The sequence below is a fragment of the Dermacentor silvarum genome, chromosome 4 (genome assembly GCF_013339745.2).
Source record: "Dermacentor silvarum isolate Dsil-2018 chromosome 4, BIME_Dsil_1.4, whole genome shotgun sequence".
Taxonomy (NCBI): Eukaryota; Metazoa; Arthropoda; class Arachnida; order Ixodida; family Ixodidae; genus Dermacentor; species Dermacentor silvarum.
The window spans coordinates 229,773,532-229,791,173 of NC_051157.2; the positions used below are offsets into that span (position 1 = coordinate 229,773,532).

The following is a 17,642-nucleotide window of genomic DNA, read 5'->3' on the forward strand; positions in this document are numbered from 1 at the left end:
GTCAACACCACAGTCTGATTAGGAGGCATGCTGCAGTGGGAGACATTCAATTATTTTTTACCACCTGGGGTCCTTCAACATGCTCCCGGTGGTCGGTAGACAGGCGTTTTTGCATTTCACCACCATCGAAATGCAGCCGCCACAGCTGGGATTTGATCCCGCGCTCTCGGGCTTAGCAGCGCATCACTGAAGCCACTACACCACCACGATGGGTGACCAAATATTGGATAAATGAAGACAAAACAATAAAATTAAACTGGGTGCAATAATAGACGAGTAAATCACAGCAAGGCATGGGAGAAAAAAGGAAGACATAAAAACATAATGAACTGGGACGGGGGAGGTCTAAACGGGGGTGGTATAAAGAGCTCTGCTCTAAAAAGTTGCAAGACAGCAACAAGTTAAAGTGTTGCTGGTTATATTTGTGCCATTGGTTTACAAATGGATTGAAGAGCTCCCTTTAAAACATTTATGCCTGGTGTTGGGAGTCTATTGAACTTAGAGAGGAGATATAAATATTTTACGTCTCTGGGTGAACAAGTGTGTGACTACAGAAAATAAAGTCGAAATTCTTCGAAATTGTGACCTGGCAGGTTAAAATTTTGTACAACTGCTCTGGAAAGTTTCTTGGCTGCATCCGTACAATGTAATTTGTTCACAATCAAGCACAGCTTTTAGCACATGCATCGCATGCCACACTCGTAGTTCAGAGGCTTTGGAACCTCTTCGTTTTTTTTTTCCGCTGAGAAGCTAGTATGCTTGAACTTTATCTTTTAGTATAATCCGTTTCATAACACATGATGCTATGAAAAAGTGAAATGCTCTAGGCTGTTACATTGACTTGCATACATACCTTGTGCATATGTCAAACATTTTAAAACACTTAGCATTGTTTTTTATGCTGTACTACCAATCTGTACTCACTGAAAGAGTGCTTGACCACTTCGAAAAGTACAAGGCCAACTCGGGCCATATTTAATTGATCGAGTGTAATGCAAAAGTGTGCGACTGGTTTCACACTGCTGTCTCTCTGAAGAGACATGATTGGACAACCGAGCTTGCTACACTGCCAAGCAGCAAACTAACACTTACTGCAATGCACCATGTTACATTAGCTATACAGAAAAGGGTGTCTTTTGTCATGCCATGTGACCAGAAATATCTCTATCATGAAGCAACACATCCTTTGGGCTAAGGTTTGCAGTAAACAGTCAGTCGCTAGTCAACAGAGTGCCCTTTTTCCTAACCAACCAGCTTAGGTTGCTCTCTTGGTCGCAATGGCAACAGCTCATGTTACACTTGGGCAGAGAAGCCAATGCAACAAGTGCCAACACTGCAGCGTGGCTTGACTTTTATTTGGTGCCTTCTGTCTCACAACAAATGTGACACCCATAGTGCCAGCACTTTGGCATCGTTCCTAGTCCACAACCTTCTACCAAAGCTGACACTACTCATCACAGCTGAAGGCTGGCCATCTTTGCTTCGTGCCCCTCTTGCTTGCACGTACAGTAACAACCGATTCAAAGCAGCCATGGCGGCGTTGGTCTCCAGATGCTCTGCCAGCGTCAACCACGGCAAGGAAGAAGTGTTGCTCCACATGTTGGCCCACTTGCCAGCAGATCAGTACCACACACACTGGCCACAGATGGCATTCAAGCTGGGGTGCTCAGTTCAGCTGCAGGCCGTTGACGCAACACAGTCTCATCTGTAGGTGCAGGTGCATCGGGGACGCCCTCTTTGCCTCGAGGCCCACAGCAGGTCTGGGCCACACAGTTGGTGCGGCTGGGGCAGTCCAGGACACAGTCTTTGTCGTCACTCTGCAAGGAAGAAATCTATGGAATGGTGCGGCAAGGGTCTCGCTTTTTGGCTAATAGGAAATCAATCAGTCTGATGAATACTTTTTCATCTTGCTTTTCTTTTATATCATTAGCCTATTTTTATGGCCACTGCAGGACAAACACCTCTCCCAGTGATCTCCAATTACCCGTCTTGCACCAGCTGATTCCCAACTTGCACGAGCAAATTTCCTGATTTCATAACCTCGCCTAATTTTCTGCTGTCCTCGACTGCACTTCCATTCCCTTGGCACACATTCTGTATTTCTAATGGTCCGCAGGTTATCTGCCCTATGTATTACATGGCCTTCCCAGCTCCATTTTTCTTCTTATTGCCAACTAGAATATTGGCTATCACCATTTGCTCTCTGATGCAAACCGCTCTCTTCCCGTCTCTTAATGTTAGGCCTAATTAATGTTCCATTGCTTTTTGTGCAGTCCTTAACCATGTTAGCACCGGTAGAATGCTAGCACAATGCAATGATAGTACACTTTTGTTTTCAACGAGAGTGGTAAGCTCCCAGTCAGGATTTGGTAATGCCTGCCATATGCACTCTAAGCCATTCTTATTCTGTAAATTTCCTTCTCATGATCAGGATCCCCTGTGAGTAATTGACCTAGATAAGTGTACTCCTGCACAAACTCTAGAGGCTGATTAGCGATCCTGAATTCTTGTTCCATTGCCAGGCTATTGAACATTATCTTTGTCTTCCACATATTAATCTTCAATCTCACTCTTACACTTTCTTGGTTAAGCTTCTCTATCACTTGTTGTAATTCATCCTCAGTGTTGCTGAACAGGATAATGCTATCTGCAAACCAAAGTTTGTTGAGATATTTGCCATTGATCCTTACTCCCAAGCCTTCCCAGTCTAATAGCCTGAATACTTCTTCTAATCATGCAGTGAACAGCATTGGAGAGACTTTGTTCATGGGTTGTCTCCGTTTTTTTATATACTTCCAAACACAAGGTATGGAATTCTCGCACGAGCAACACCACGCACTGTATGGATTAGAAACTACACCTTTATGTTTGGCCAGATTTGGAACATGAGAAGTCACAGTTGTCTCCAGTGCATGCTGCACTTTCCAATCTGAACAATAGAAATTGCGTACCCTACCTAGGTAATCTTTAAATGACAGCAGCCACATAGACTCAGCAAAATATGACAGGCTGCCTGACTTTCCACTCTGAGAGTTGAGTGGCTTTATCGATGATTCAAACATTGTCCCCTGCTCTGGGGTGCTATATGTACGTCCCATTACTATTGCTTGCCGAAGGTTGCATCACTATTTAAAGGGGTCCCGAAACACTTTTTATCGAAGTGGAGAAATGAACTTGAAGTTAAACTACACTATTTCATAAATACTTTCAGCAAAAAGTACTTCAATGTGTTCAGCAGAAGTGGGGTTACTGGCAATCAAAGATCACCTGCGATCCCCTTCGCGGTGGTCCCGCTTCTTCTTAAATACCTTGCACTTCGAAGGCTACAGTGGAAGGAGGTGTGCCCACAATTCTTTGCCTATTGAATGTCACCGTGGCACACAGTTTGATTTTGGATGTTCACGTAGAGGCCACTATTTCCGATTTTGGCACCTAGGCGCGCCAAACGCTATTGTCCTCGGCGAGCTGCAGTGTGCTCAGCCAGTGGACTCATTGCGGCACATCTCAGCTAAGTTTTGCCCTCGTGCTGTGAGGATGCGCGACTCACGCGTCCCCTGATGTTTTCCCCGCATGGTTCCTGTAATCCGGCTTTGCCGCGTAGCTTTACGGCGTTGGAGTTGCAGCGTATTACGAGAGAGGGCGCTAGTGTTGCGCTGCTGACGCCACCTGACAGCGGGGGGTTACGCGGGCGCAAGAGGGAAAAAGCCGTTTCTCTTCAGGTTGGGGTCGGTGAGCGATGTGGCCGTTCCGCGCGTGCGCCGATCCACGCTTCGCGAGACCGTCTCGCGAGGCTAGGAGCAGGGCACCGGTATCGACAAACACGGATCGTTCGAACTCGCCACTGTACGCATGAGCGTACACGTGGACTAGGCGAAGGTGTCATAGCATGGAGTGAACACATTTGCTCGCTATCCGGTCGCGGGGAGTCGGACTTCCTTGATTTGTCGCGCGGCCATGTGAATGTTCTATGGGTAGTAATTTGGCTAGCGTGCATTAGTGTATGAAAGGTGCAATAAATGCCCTTTTGATTGTTTGCACTACTGTGTTGTCGTTCCTTTGTCCCAAGAGCACGTGTGAGACACCACATCTGGCTGCCCAACGTGGACCTCCTGGGACATCGGACGATAATTTTGACAGCTTTGCTCGGTTCGAGACAACCTTTGTTTGAACTGAAGCACATTCCTAGCGTGGATTTTGATCGCTAGCATCGGTGGCGTGCTTTCTTGAGAGAGGCGACGGTTGCTGTAGCATGTTTGAACTTTTCAACACGCTAAGCCTTTTCGCGAGTGTTTGGAAGAACACTTGTCGGTACGAGAGCCACGTGGTCTGCATCCTGGGAGAGCGAATCCTAGCGCCCGCGAAGCATTGGCAAGCCTGAAGCGAGTGAGTCCGGAAGCCTCGTGGGTGGTCCGAATTTCTTATGTAAATAGCTTCTTTTGTCTCTTGTGGGGATCAAGGTGCCTTCCCGCGCCTCGTCCCCCAGCTCGCGCGTGGCGCTTAGCTCGATCCCCGGGAACCGCCGCCGTAACGGCAACATGGCGGACATGGCGAGCGTGCCGGACCTACTTTCCCGTGCAAATCGTGCTTCTCCCCCCCGGGATTTGACTTGCCCCGCGAGAACACGTCACCGGGACGCGCCCTGATTGGCCTCCCGAGCGGCGGCCCCCGGGCACCCTCTCCACCCGAGCTCTCATCCGCTGAGCGCTTCCTCGCTGCGGCAGAGGCTCACAGGCTCGCAACGAGGTGGTTACATGAGACCTTTGTTCTTGCGACTCCTCGTTATCGCGCTTGGTGGATCGCTACCCGGTTAGCCCTAGCGCAGCGGGCGCGCGTACTCTATCGGTTTTGCGGCGAGCCTTGGCCTGTAAGCGCCGTGACTGTAGCACTGAGCTGTATCTTGGGTTAATAAACCCGTGTTTGTTGGCGATCTGACTCCGGAGCCTTCTCTGCGCCGTGTAGGAGCGTCGTGCCCTTTCCTGACCGTCGCTCGTAGGGTAAGCCTTGTGCAAACCCATCTCCACACTCTGACTTTGGAAGTCGCGGTTCTGGTAGCCGGGTGGCAGCGAGCCACGGGTGCCGCTACGGGCTGTCTGGTATTGCGACCTGGCACCGGTCACTCCGACACCATCAGGGACGGTGGGCGCCGTCAACTCGGATGCTGTGTGCACCGAAGCGGGGCAGGACCACCTCACAGAGCTGACGTCTCCACGCGGCTGCCTGTCTTGCGCCCATTGTGGGTGTTGTTTTTGGATGCCAGTTGTTGTCAGGGTAGCGACTCTAGGCCTAAGGCTTTACGAAGTCGCCTGTCGCATGAGGAGGGACACAACCTGGTAGACCGTAGCGCCTTGGTGCGTTGCGGAGTGGAGGAGCGTCGTGCCCTTTCCTGACCGTCGCTCGTAGGGTAAGCTTTGTGCAAACCCATCTCCACATAACTGGCGCCCAACGTGATTTCGGCATGGCATCAGAGCAGGCCCCTTCACGGCCCTCGTTCCTGCCTGACCCCCTGGCTGCGGACTTATCGTCCTTCGGAGCGAACGACACCGATAGCACGAGGTAGGTTCGCCTTCGCGACCCTATGTTTTCGGCCACCAGGTGCGATCCCTTCCTTGGAGCGCCCTAGGTGATGTCGACAGCTCGGATGTGTACGCTAGTCCTATATAGCCATGCCAGTTACGGGTTTTATCAACTGTTTGAGACTGTCTCCGCTCTCTGAAACTGTCTCCGCGCGCTGGCCTTTGTCCCGAGCTCAGTTGTGGCCAATGTGCCGCATCGGAGCCACCCCGCTTAGATGCTCGCACAAATACGCTCTCCGGCCTCCCTTTGTCCCGAGCGTCGTTCGCTGCGCCATGTGCCGCATCGGAGCCACCCTGCTTAGATGCCGGTACGAATACGCTCGCCGGCCTCCCTTTGTCCCGAGCGTCGTTCGCCGCACCATGTGCCGCATCGGAGCCACCCTGCTTAGATGCTCACACGAATACGCTCGCCGGCCTCCCTTTGTCCCGAGCGTCGTTCACTGCGCCATGTGCCGCATCGGAGCCACCCTGCTTAGATGCTCGCACGCATACGCTCGCTGGCCCACCGTTGTCCCGAGCGCATTTCTCGGACGAATACGCCGCGGTGCAGCCTTCCCGCTACGCCGTAGGCACGAGCTTGTTCGCTGGCCTGCCTTTGTCCCGAGCGCAGTTCGGTGTCCCGTGCGCCGCAGCTGAGCCTCCCTGCCTCGCTGTTCGTGCAAAGTGCTCGCTGGCCTCTCCTTGTCCCAAGCGCAGCTGGGAAGCAATGTCGAGCGCGAGCCCCCCCCGCTAAGCAGACAAAGTCGCCGCGCGTTCCGACTACCGCTTGCCTCATGCACAGCCGTGCAACATTTTCGACGTACGTGAGCCACCCCGCTCCGCCGTCGATCCGTCTGCCGGTCGTGTGAGGCCTCATGCGCCTGTCGAAGCGGCAACCCAGCTCTGCTCATTGCCGTTTACTGGCCCCATTGGGTCGGTCGTGCATTCAGCAGACGACCTGACCATTGGTCCTTTGTGCTCTCCGGAAGTTGGCGTTAGCGTATGTGCCGTTTGCCGCGTGGAGACGTACAATCCGGCTTAAGCGCTTGTGCGAGCCATCGGGCCGCCTCGCGCGCTGGGCATTGACATGGCAGTGGTACCTTGTTCTGCGCTACCGGAAAGGGAGTTCAAACGTGGTGGCGGACGCCTTGTCGCGAGCCCCCGTTTCGGCGTTTGATCCTTTGGTCCGCCACTCCCGTGAGCATTCGCACCAAGTAGAAGCCGGAGCCTCAGTCTCCAATGGCTCAAAAGGCGCGAACCTCATGCACTTAGTAGAGACCGGAGCCTGTGTCTCCAATGGCTCGAAAGGCGCGACCCCCGACGGCGAAGCGATCCTCGGATTGCCAGCCCCGGGAGAGGACGTTTACCTGGTGGATCCCGTTACCTCATCGGGTATTGTCTTCAGCAGGCAAGAGCTGCTAAAGGCTCAGCAGAGCGATCCATTTTGTAAATAGAAATCGTTGACAGGCTCAAAGAGCCGAGCTCCCATGAGGAGCGGGGCGGCAAAGCCGCCGGACGCACCCGGAGAGCTGGTATTGCTGTTGGCGCCGAGTGCCACGCAGCTTGTATTGTTGCGGGCACATGGGATCCGTATCTGCTTAAGCAGAACGACCCGTTTTGTAAAAAGAAATCCTTGACAGGCTCAAAGAGCCGAGCTCCCAAGAGGAGTGGGGCGGCAAAGCCGCCGGGCGTACCCGGACAGCTAGTATTGCTGCTGGCACGTTGGATACGTATCTGCTTGACGCCGATAAAGTTCTCCTGCGCTATATCCCACCTGAGGAGGCTCCCCAGGAGTCTTTCAACGTGGTGATAACCCGCTGTCTAAGGAAAGCCACCCCGAGCTATTTCCACGACTCGCGGGTGGCCGGACATGCAAGTGGCCTTAAGACTTTCCAAAAGTTGTGCCGCTCCGCTACGCCCGCTCATACCGCGTATGCCAATGTGTGAAGCCTCGCGCGGGCAAACCCCCCGGGCTCATGCAGCCAATCGACAGCCAGCTACCCTGGCAAGTCGCGGCCTGTGACATTATGGGACCTTTTCCCAGAAGCCGGCGGGGCTACGTTTTTCTCCTGGCTGTCACAGATCACTTCACGAAATGGGTTGAACTTTTTCCCCTTCGGAAGTTAACGGCACGCGCAATCTGGGACAAGTTGACCGAGGTCTTTAACCGCTTTGGCTTTCCGGCGGAGCTGATAATGGACAACGCGTCCTACTTCACGGCCAAGATGTTCGTGGATGCGTGTGCTGCCTTTGGCATTAAGCACCGCAAGACAACCACGTATCACCCACTGGCCAACCCGACAGAACGGATTAACCGGAACCTCAAGCCCTTGCTCGCGGCCTTTGCCCAGCAACATAGGGATTGGGATGTCTGTCTTAACGAGATAGGCTTCTCCTTGCGGTCCACGGTTAACCGTTTGACTGGGTACACGCCCGCTTTCCTCAACTTCGGGAGAGAACTGCGAAACCCCATGGACCGCGTTCTGCGGACCGGCAGCAGGGCGTGCGCCACGAAAGCCGGCCTTTCCGGCTACGCGGCGGAACTGCACTCACGGATGGACGCGGCCCTTGACCTGGCCCGTTCCAACCTGGCAAAAGCGCGAGCTGGACAAAAAGCCCAGTATGACCGGTCACATAGGGACGTGCACTATGGTGTCGGCGATCTCGTCCTCAGACGCAACCATGTCTTGAGTGACGCCGCCAAAGGCGGCGTCACTCAGGTAAATATCACTCTTGCTCAGGTAAATATCACTCCAAGAATAGGGGCAACCTTTGAACCAATACAAATTCCTGATTTCTGCAGAAACAAGCCATCTCTCCATCCAACCAGCATCGAATTTAAATACATTGAAAGAATTTCTAGAAAAGCACCCGTGGAAACATCAAATCTGTCTATAAAAACCGACTCTTGCACTTGTTCTTTAATGCACTCCGTTATGGAATTTAACAACCCGTCATGCGGCAAGGAGTAATAAGTCTGCAACATCCATACAAAAAGCTGTGCAATCACAGGGATTTTTCTCTGTCAAAAACTGAACTAATAATGCCCGAGAATTACGCAAGCTGAAAGGGCCTGAAAAAACTAGTGAAGCTAAGCAGTTCTGCAGGTAACTAGCCACACAGACCTGCCATGTCCCTTTCTCTGATACTATAGCACGAAAAGGAATCGCTTGCTTATGGGTCTTTGCCGAGAAAAACAGTTCTAAGGTGAGCGAATTTGCTTTCTTGAAATTAAAGACAATCCTATCTAGATTATGTCTTAACAGGAGGTCGACCGCACGTTGCTTAACTACTGAAGGCTTGAGTTTTACTGGCTGAAAATTCTTTTCTGTAGCTGATATCGCTTTTACTGAAAACATGCCATCTGGCATAATTACAAAATAACCTTCCTTGTCTGATATTACTGGTTGAAGTTTATGCTCCACAATATAATCAATCAACAGTCGGACAAGGTCAGACGTCTTAATATGAATATTCGATTGTTTAACGCTAGCAATGCACTCTGAATGGTTGCCCCTATTCTTAGAGATATTTACCTGAGCAGGATTGACAGCTGCTTAGAGAAGGCCTTGGGCGATTGTATTAAGGTATTTCGTTACGCTGATGATTACCTGATTTTCTGCAATAGGGATGAATTTTATTCTGCTATTACCTCCGTAAGTGAGAATTTAAACTTAATAGAGGAGGATTAAAGTTTACAAAGGAATTGCCTCAGAGATGCGTAATACAGTTTCTAGACATTTCCTTTGTCTTCAAACAAAATCATGTGTGTTGGCAGTACTCCCCAGATCTTCGGAGCCACTGTTAAACTTTCAATCCAAGCATTCCAACGTAGTAAAACACAGAATTGCCATATCGTGCCTTAAGTCTTCTCTCACCTGATTGTGTATGCACAAAATGAGCACCAGATTTAATGCACAAGTCCAGTGCCTATTAGAAGCAGGTTATCCTAGTGTGGCAGTGGCCACTGTAGCTGAACGCCTATAGAAGTCGATTTCGTGGGGGATGGACATGATTACCGAAAGCAGTAATAGCAAGAAATGAGTCGTGGCTATTCCTTACATTCATTCAGTATCGCACAGGCTGAAGAAAGTTGCGAGTAGATATGCTGTTAACATTGTTTTTACTGCTCCCAATAAGCTAGGCAAGATATGCACTGTCGTGCAGAGAAAAAAGGAGCAGGTGAAAGGCAAAAAGAGAACAGATATTTGTCCAGTGAAGCACATCAAGAACATCAATTTTACTGACTGTCGTATGGGCATGTTATATAAAGTTCCCTTTAGCTGTGGCCATTTCTACATAGGGCAAACAGGGCGGTATATCAATCAGAGGTTAATGGAACATAAAAGGTCGTTAACTGGTGGATCGCCTTCCAATCTTTCCTCACATTGCCAAGACTGCCAAGATTGTAACTGCATGCCAGAGTTAGATGAATGCGCGATATTGTACAGGCATAAGAATGAACATACGCTTCTAATGGTCGAGGCTTGGCATATCAATAATGGTGGAAGTGTGTGCGTGAGTCAGCCTTCGATTACCTTACATAAGGAAGAGGCCAAACGCCTAAACAGTTATCTCTCACGTAGACCGGCACATGTACCCGATGAACCCATGGTGCTACCATTCCAGAGCATGTGCAGATGAGTTTTGTCTTGCTTCTTTTTTTCTCCTCAGTGCTCCCTTCAGTTGATAGTCGGTGTTCATGTCGTCCACTTCTCTTGTGCCCGTGTCTACATGCCTTACCTTTTTGCATTATGAATACTTTGAACAGTTTTTTCGACAAATAATTCATGTAAGCATCCCAGGACAAATTAATGGATAAAATTACACAAAGCGTTTTAAAGCTTTCTACATCTTCTACTTCGAAATCGTTATCAAAAGTCGGGCAAGTTCGCAGTATTTGTTTCGTGGGTGAAACAAAACAGACTTAGTTTTACTAATGCAGTGATTCTACTGCGGACTTATGATTTGGAGCAATTTTTGGAGCATCAGAAATTTCATTTTGGAGCACTTGGGAGCAGGCAATTTGGCATTTTGGAGCAGCTTGGAGCAGCTGATTTTTCACGTCCTTAAGTATTTCGAAAAAGCGAGTTGCAATTGACATTCAATTACCTGAATAATTCTTATGTTCTCACGAGAAGCTTCTTAAACATTTCCATCTATTGCAGATCTCGTGGAGAAAAAAATGCACTTGTGTGCATGCAACCCACACAGACACAAATTGATATCATTTCGTATATTGCTAGTTTTCCCAGATGTCATCGGTAATATCCAGAAACAGAAATGATGGACACATTGGCGGCACGCAGTTATTATAACCACGTCATGCTGCGCTTCAAACAAGCTACTAGCTGCGTTTCCGAGGTAGATAAAGTCCGCCGATGAATCGCCAATTAACCTTGAAACCGCGAGCCTCGGCAGAAACCGCACTTTGCCGTCGAGCCGCCTTGCAAGGCAGACGCCGCGTCGGCGCCGTGCGTGGCACTGCTAAAGTCACTGGAACCTGGAACTTTGAAAGTACTGCAACCGCCGGAGCGAGCGCAGGCAACACTGCGCGGAAAAGATGAGCAGCTCTTCCTCCGGACTTGCACATCATAATTGGAATTCTCCGCTGTTTTTGCGCATACGCGAGGAGTAGTGAGTGCGAGAGAGAAATACATTGGCGCGGCGTAATGCTTTGTCAGTGTTGCTGTACAGCTGTACGTCACAATGGTCTATGACAATTAAAGTGCATAGCGACGTTGAGTTTTCGTATTTTCACATACAAACAGTTGAATTAAAAACAGTTTCCGTTCCCGCGAATCTCCTGAAGTGTGCGGCATGTTGACCTTGCTCAACGACACTAATGAACAATGCATCGGTACGATGTCATGCTTTGCCACTAAAGTCCATCCGAGAAGACACCTCACTTCCAAACCTATCCCCCTGCGACTATAAAAATTTAATATGCTACAGTCGCAACAAACTCACCTCGGACACGGCTTCTTCGCCTTGCCGGCACGCATTCTGTCGATTCTGTGCTGGCAGCTCGGCTAGGGACGAACGGCGCTAACAACTTTCGTCCCCGTAGTACCTAGGCGAATAGAAATTTCAGGGACCGAAAATCCCCACATTTCTCTCTCTCACCCACTACTCCTCGCGCATGCGCAGAAAGAGCGGAGAATTCCAATTATGATGTGCAAGTTTCCTAGAGTTTTCTAAGCTTGCTACAGTGAAGAACAGCACGATGGCTGCCACAGTGGGCCCTGTGAAATCCACAAACAAAACCGCATTTCGTTTGGCTAGATACGATGTAAATTACAAGTACAGTAGCCGACGGATTTTTCGGACTTGTTGGATATTCCGGACTTCATAGATGTACCGGCAGGATTCCCATAGAGCTAATGCATTTTCGCGAGCGATTTTTCGGACGAATCTAGGAGCCAATGTTCGATTTTCCGGACTAAATCGCTCGCTCCGAGCCACGCTACCCAATCTTGGAGGCCGCCATGTTGGATTTTCCGCTGGCTTGGCTTCCAGTGCCCCCCTGTATAGCCTTCAAGATCAGTAGACGCACGCTATCCCCTCGTCTCCGAGGCCATGCCCGCTCTTCCTTGGCCGACAAAACGTTCTAAAAAGCTGCACTTGCTTTTCTTTTTCTTTTTTTTTTGTTCAGTCCGTACGCTGTGCGCGGGTGAAAGCTTGCGAGGGTCAGCCAGCAACCGCAATTTATTCTCACGCACGCGAGAGAGGAAGGCGGCCGGAGGCGCGCGCGGACTTCGTTCGCTCGCGGGCCACGGGGAGAAGGCGGCGGAGACGGTGGGGAGTTGCATTCTGCTCTTGCGGCTGCCGACGGAGCCGCCGTGCAGGCACCGTATCTTGAAAGCGATCTGCTATGTGAGCGAAGTGTGCGCCCGCGATTCGCGATGGGTACAAAGGGCGTGCGCCGAGGCGCGAGACTAAATACCGACCACAACATTGCCCAAAGTTAGTGGTATAGAAAACATCATGCTGGCAACTCTGGGCTGCTCACCAAAACTAGCTCTTTCATGTACCCAGAATGGAGGCCGAAATTCCCTAGTCAAGTCGACCAGTTGAACAGGCGAAGTGAAACTCGCTGTGCATATTTTTTCGCTGCTGCCCATATGATTAATTATGGACCCACCAATGCGCATTGTTTGTTTATAATATTTTCTGTGTTTGGTTTAGCCAGGATTGCGTTATTTCGCGAGTGCTCGCATGAATTCACGCGTAGATTGTTAAGACTGTCAACAACTTCATCTTCGGCGATGCCTTATGTCTTGTGTGGCATGTGCGATCATTTGGATGAATCGACCAGAAATTTAGTTCGCTCCGCCGTAATGCTTCAGGCTCTTTCTATATTCTCAAATTGCGCAATCTGTTCACATCTGTGCGCCCACTAACCTCATGATTCCAAAAAGTCACGTTAGAAACATGAACTTTCCGTTTTCTTGAACCAGTAAGCTGTTGCCAGTTAGAGCTACGGGAAGTCCGCGTGGCAGGTCGAAAAAGTAAGGCGACTGTTGCAATGCACCTGTAGATCGTCAGCGCGTTTGTCAACGCAGATTATAGGCTGACTTTATTTGAACTTGTGAATCGATAAGTCGTGCAGTGTATGCTGCTATGAGATGCAGAATATGCAAAGGCACAAACGGAACCGAGATCGAGTTTTCTCAGACGTGCAAAATGTTTACAATAATCGGTTCAGGTCAGCCTGCTAGCTGGAACCATGCAGTGCTGATGACATGCTGATTGCAAAATAAACTGCACCACCATAAGCTTAGCAACTGCCTTGCGGATTAGATAGCATTACATTTGCTAAACGTTTTGAGCATCGACAAGATCGAACGACCTACAGAACGCTGATTTACGCACAGCAAGATATGTCAAGGACGGGTGGGCTGGGCCAGGGAAGCTAAGAAACCGCCACAACGAACAGGTGGGAGGGCAGGTAGGTGAATGGCTTTGAAGTCCACGCAGAAACAAATAGGAATGCTAGGCGCCGCCACGGCGTTCAAAAATCAGGTGAATGTTGAAGAGTGCGACAGTGACTAACGTAACAGAAAATAATTTTAAAAATGGGGGGGGGGGGGGAGGGGGGGGGGACCGTATAAACGCCGTCAAGAACGATTCGAGAGAGCGTCTCGTCACTGCCCGATCGCTCAACACCAGACGGCCGTGGCCAGTCGCCTAGCTGAGGCTCACCCACAGAACACCCATACGCTCACCTACCCTGTCGTTACACGTGCTAACTTAGATTTCTCATAAATAAATGCAACATAGTTTCATTTCTCTTCAGAATAAGCTGCAAGTGTAAACCTTGCGCCCACGTTCATCTCCTGCGTGCACACACGTTGAAATCTGGCACACGCACGTACAAGGAGGGGGAGGCGATAAGAAGGCGAGCGCGCACGCAGTCGCGTGACTTCACTAGGGACATCTCCGCCTCACAAATCTAGGGAACCACACAAGACGAGATCTGGCAACACTGGTGTGTTCTGGTGGGGATTTAGTCGCTCCCTGCGCCGAGTGCCACTAGCTTCGTATGCGCCGTTTTTTTTTTTTCGTTTTTTTTTCGACGTGACACCGTGCTTATTTAGTTATTAAGCGCATATTTACAACTTTATAAGGCCGATAAAACTAACATCCTTACTTCGTATCGCTGTCTATTAATTGGCTATCGCAATCGATGCTCCGCCTTTTGGGCGAAAGTGCGACATTTTGCTTAAGCCGCTATAAAGGCTGGAGTACATGGAGCGAATAACCAGCGTCCGAGCGACGAACTTCGTCGGGCGGCGAATGTCCGACGGCCGGCGTCATGAAATTTGCCGTCCGCAGCCGATCTGCTTGTCCAGACATTTTCGTCGGGCGAACGCCGCCGCCGGAAGCGTCTAGCGCGCAGCGGTGGACGACAGCCAATCAGGAGGCACTAGTTCCGGTCGCAGTGCATGCTGTTGTTTCGCGCGCGCGCCATTTCGTATCGTCTGCAATCGCGTTGGTGTTGCCGTGTCTGCATGTCTCTGCACCGATTGGGTAGTTCTCAGTATGATCTCTCAGGAATCGCGCTGTATTTGTACATCCCATATCCGCTGATCTGCGGGGAAACAGACAAGCAGTACAAGCTCTCTACAACAGCCTTCAACAGAAATCTTCTGATCTCAGAGGCCGCATGCTGTCGTCACGCCTATCTCCCGACTTCCCCGATAGATGGCGGTGGCATCAGATATTTCTTTCGTTAGGTTTAGACGCGTTCGAAACGAGAAGTGATCTCGAAAACTACTCAAGGTTATCCATAATACTCTGTCGTCGAAGCGGCCTGAGACTAGGCGAAAGCCGTTTACACAGTCATTTGCTACCAACGAAGTGAATTCTACATGGACAATGCCAAATTCAGTTCGAAGCGGGCGGCCGGGACTGCCGCCAACACGGCGGCCAACGCGTGGCGGCGTTCGCCGCATGTATCGCGACACAGCGAACGTCCTGCGTCGTGTCGCTGCGTGGTTAGACGCGTGAAGTTCGTCGAGAAAGTTCGCTCCATGTATCCCGGGCTTAAGCCTCAATTTTTTTCTCTTGGGGGGGGGGGGGGAGTTTTTCGGACTGTTCGGTTTTTCGGACTGCTCTATTTTTCAGTACCCGCGAAGTCCGGAAAATCGGTCGGCTACTGCACTCGGAAAGTGCAGCATTCAACTGTGCGCCACCCGTTCTAAATGCAAAGCGATCCCGATGCTCGTGTGTCACACAAGATTTTTTTTTTTTTTTCGGATGACTAGGTATCAAGCGCTGCCACAACATCGTTTATACGCGTGGATATTATCGCTTTCTAACGTGGCTACTGATTTAACCGCGCACGAAATGTTTCATACAGATCTATTTCTACGAAAATAAACGCTCCCTGACTGCACTACAGGAAAAGGGATGCTAAAACAGAATTAACCAGGTCATGTTCGTGTTGTTTTTAAACAACACACGAGAAAATCTATATTTTAATTTTCAACATTGACAGGTCGATCGATCTTTATTGCAGTGGTTTTCTCACTACACTTTGTTATTTTTGACACAGCCGCCCGTATTCCGTCGCTCTTCCGAGCCACATTTTGCTCGGTTCTGCATATTTCTGAGCATCTCCTCGCTTTGTTTACTCAAGACAAACGGCAGTCTTCAAAGCAAATGCGCGAAGAAGCTTTTCCATAACATTATGGCATTTAGGGAGATCGACGATATACCGCAAGGAGCTTCTCAGCTTTGCGATATCAACAAGTTCACCAAGTGGGAGTGAACTTGTCGCTCTTTATCCGGTGCAGCCAGATATAGCACGGCGCTTGCTGTTGCTCTTTCCGCTTAACTGGTATCGCGAAAAGCGCTTTCCCGGACTCCCGGCCGTTGCTGCACCCGAACGTGCAGCACCCGGGCATTTCCTTTCGTTTTGTTTTAAGTCTACAAAAGTTACATATACACTAAATTATACAAAATGCAAAATCTGACCTCGCTGATGACTCGTACGTGCGGCGTGTGCGAGCGATGTCTGTCTGCTTATCTCCTCCGGCGCGGCTTAGATCCGCCATCTATAGTGGAAAGTGATCACCTGACGGCAACTGACCAATCGGCGGCGCGGCGGCTAAGAGGAAAGGGCTGCGGTACTTTCCAGGTTCCAGTGACCTTAATTGGGACGTACGCGCTAGAGCTTTCTCGTCTCCTGTTTGCAGCTAAGGTTGCAACTAAGGCTCGCCCTATCGTCACGTTGAACGTTTTAATTCCCCGGTGGTGCAATTGGCGATAGACGTCGTCAAACCCGAGACTGTTTGGCGCAGTTAGGCGCAATTTTCGTCGATTGTATCAGGATGGCGCAGTAAATCCCAATTGGCGCACTTTGGCGCAGTTGGCGCAGGAGTGGAATCACTGCTAATGTTTAGCTTTAATTCATGACTTGTAGCAAACAAGTGAATGCGATGAAGTGTTTCATTTGCGCGGAAAGATAGGCACACGACATCCGAGCCGGCAAAAAATAGGCTAGTATCGTCAGCGTATAATATATGCTTGGCCGTATGATCAATGTTACCAATATCGTTAATGTAAACAACAAAGACAAAAGGACACAAAATGCTCTCCTGTGGAACACCTAAATTAACTGGCTTGACTGAAGAAAAGTGACCATTAATCATGAGAAACTGCAACCAATGCTGTAGGTACGATGAAATAAGGGACAGAGTTTTCCCTCGAATGCCATAGTGCTCCAATTTTTTAATAAGTATGTTGTGATTAATATGATCGAATGCTTTTGTGAAATCTAGAAAGATGCCAAGGACCAAGCTCTGACTTTCAAACATTTCAAGTATTGTTTCTTTTTGTGTTTGCAGTGCCACCTCGGTAGATTTATCTTTTCTGAAGCCGTACTGCAAGTCAGCATGTTGTAGCGATCAGTAAATGAAATTAACCCTTTGCGGTCCGAAACTTTCACCCACTTTCCAGCTGTCCTGGTCCGAAACTATTTTGCCAGTTTGTGGTGCCGCGAAGAAAACCACAAACTGTCGAAGAAAAACTCATAGGATATTTACTTTTTCTCTTGCATTCTGCAGGCAACTCCTCTACCGATATTTGAGCAGCGTGTGATACCGCTCGAAGCATTCTCCTTGGTGCAGGCCAGGGTTGTTACTGCAGGTTTTGCAGAAAAACACAGTTTCCCTCCTGCCTCCGTTTGTTTTTCGATCGCTACAAACAACACAGTCCTTGCTATTTCGGCCTGGGAGCTTGTAGATGAAATGGCTCCTCCCATCTAGCCTTTCCTCGCACTCCTTCCACGCAGACGGGCCCCGCTTTTTGGCTCTAGCCCTCACGTTACCCACCAGCTGTTTGGATGAGGTTGGGGCGGTACTGCAGGTGTCGCTGTTCTTTCTCACCATGATTTTGCAGCTCTGTGCGCCTCAAAATAAAGCTATTGACAATGGAAACCTCTAGAAGCTTTCACTAAATGCACCACCGTAAAACGCACGCGGTGAAAAAGTGGTCGTGCTTCTCAGCGAACCGCTCGAACGTGCGGTTCCGCGCGCAAGTGAGAACGCTCTGGTATCCAGAAGCTGTGCTAAACATTGTGCT

General features: G+C 49.7%; 1 protein-coding gene across 1 annotated transcript in view; it reads right to left on the reverse strand.

The window, feature by feature from the left end:
- Positions 1-1,334: 1,334 nt before the first annotated feature.
- The window catches only part of LOC119451034 (zinc transporter 1), an 84,425-nt gene continuing 68,117 nt past the window's right edge, over positions 1,335-17,642 (reverse strand). Inside the window, exon 5 of the mRNA XM_037714465.2 lies at positions 1,335-1,817. Coding sequence (XP_037570393.2) covers positions 1,653-1,817 — 165 coding nt within the window. The 3' untranslated portion in view covers positions 1,335-1,652. The remainder of the gene's footprint in view (positions 1,818-17,642) is intronic.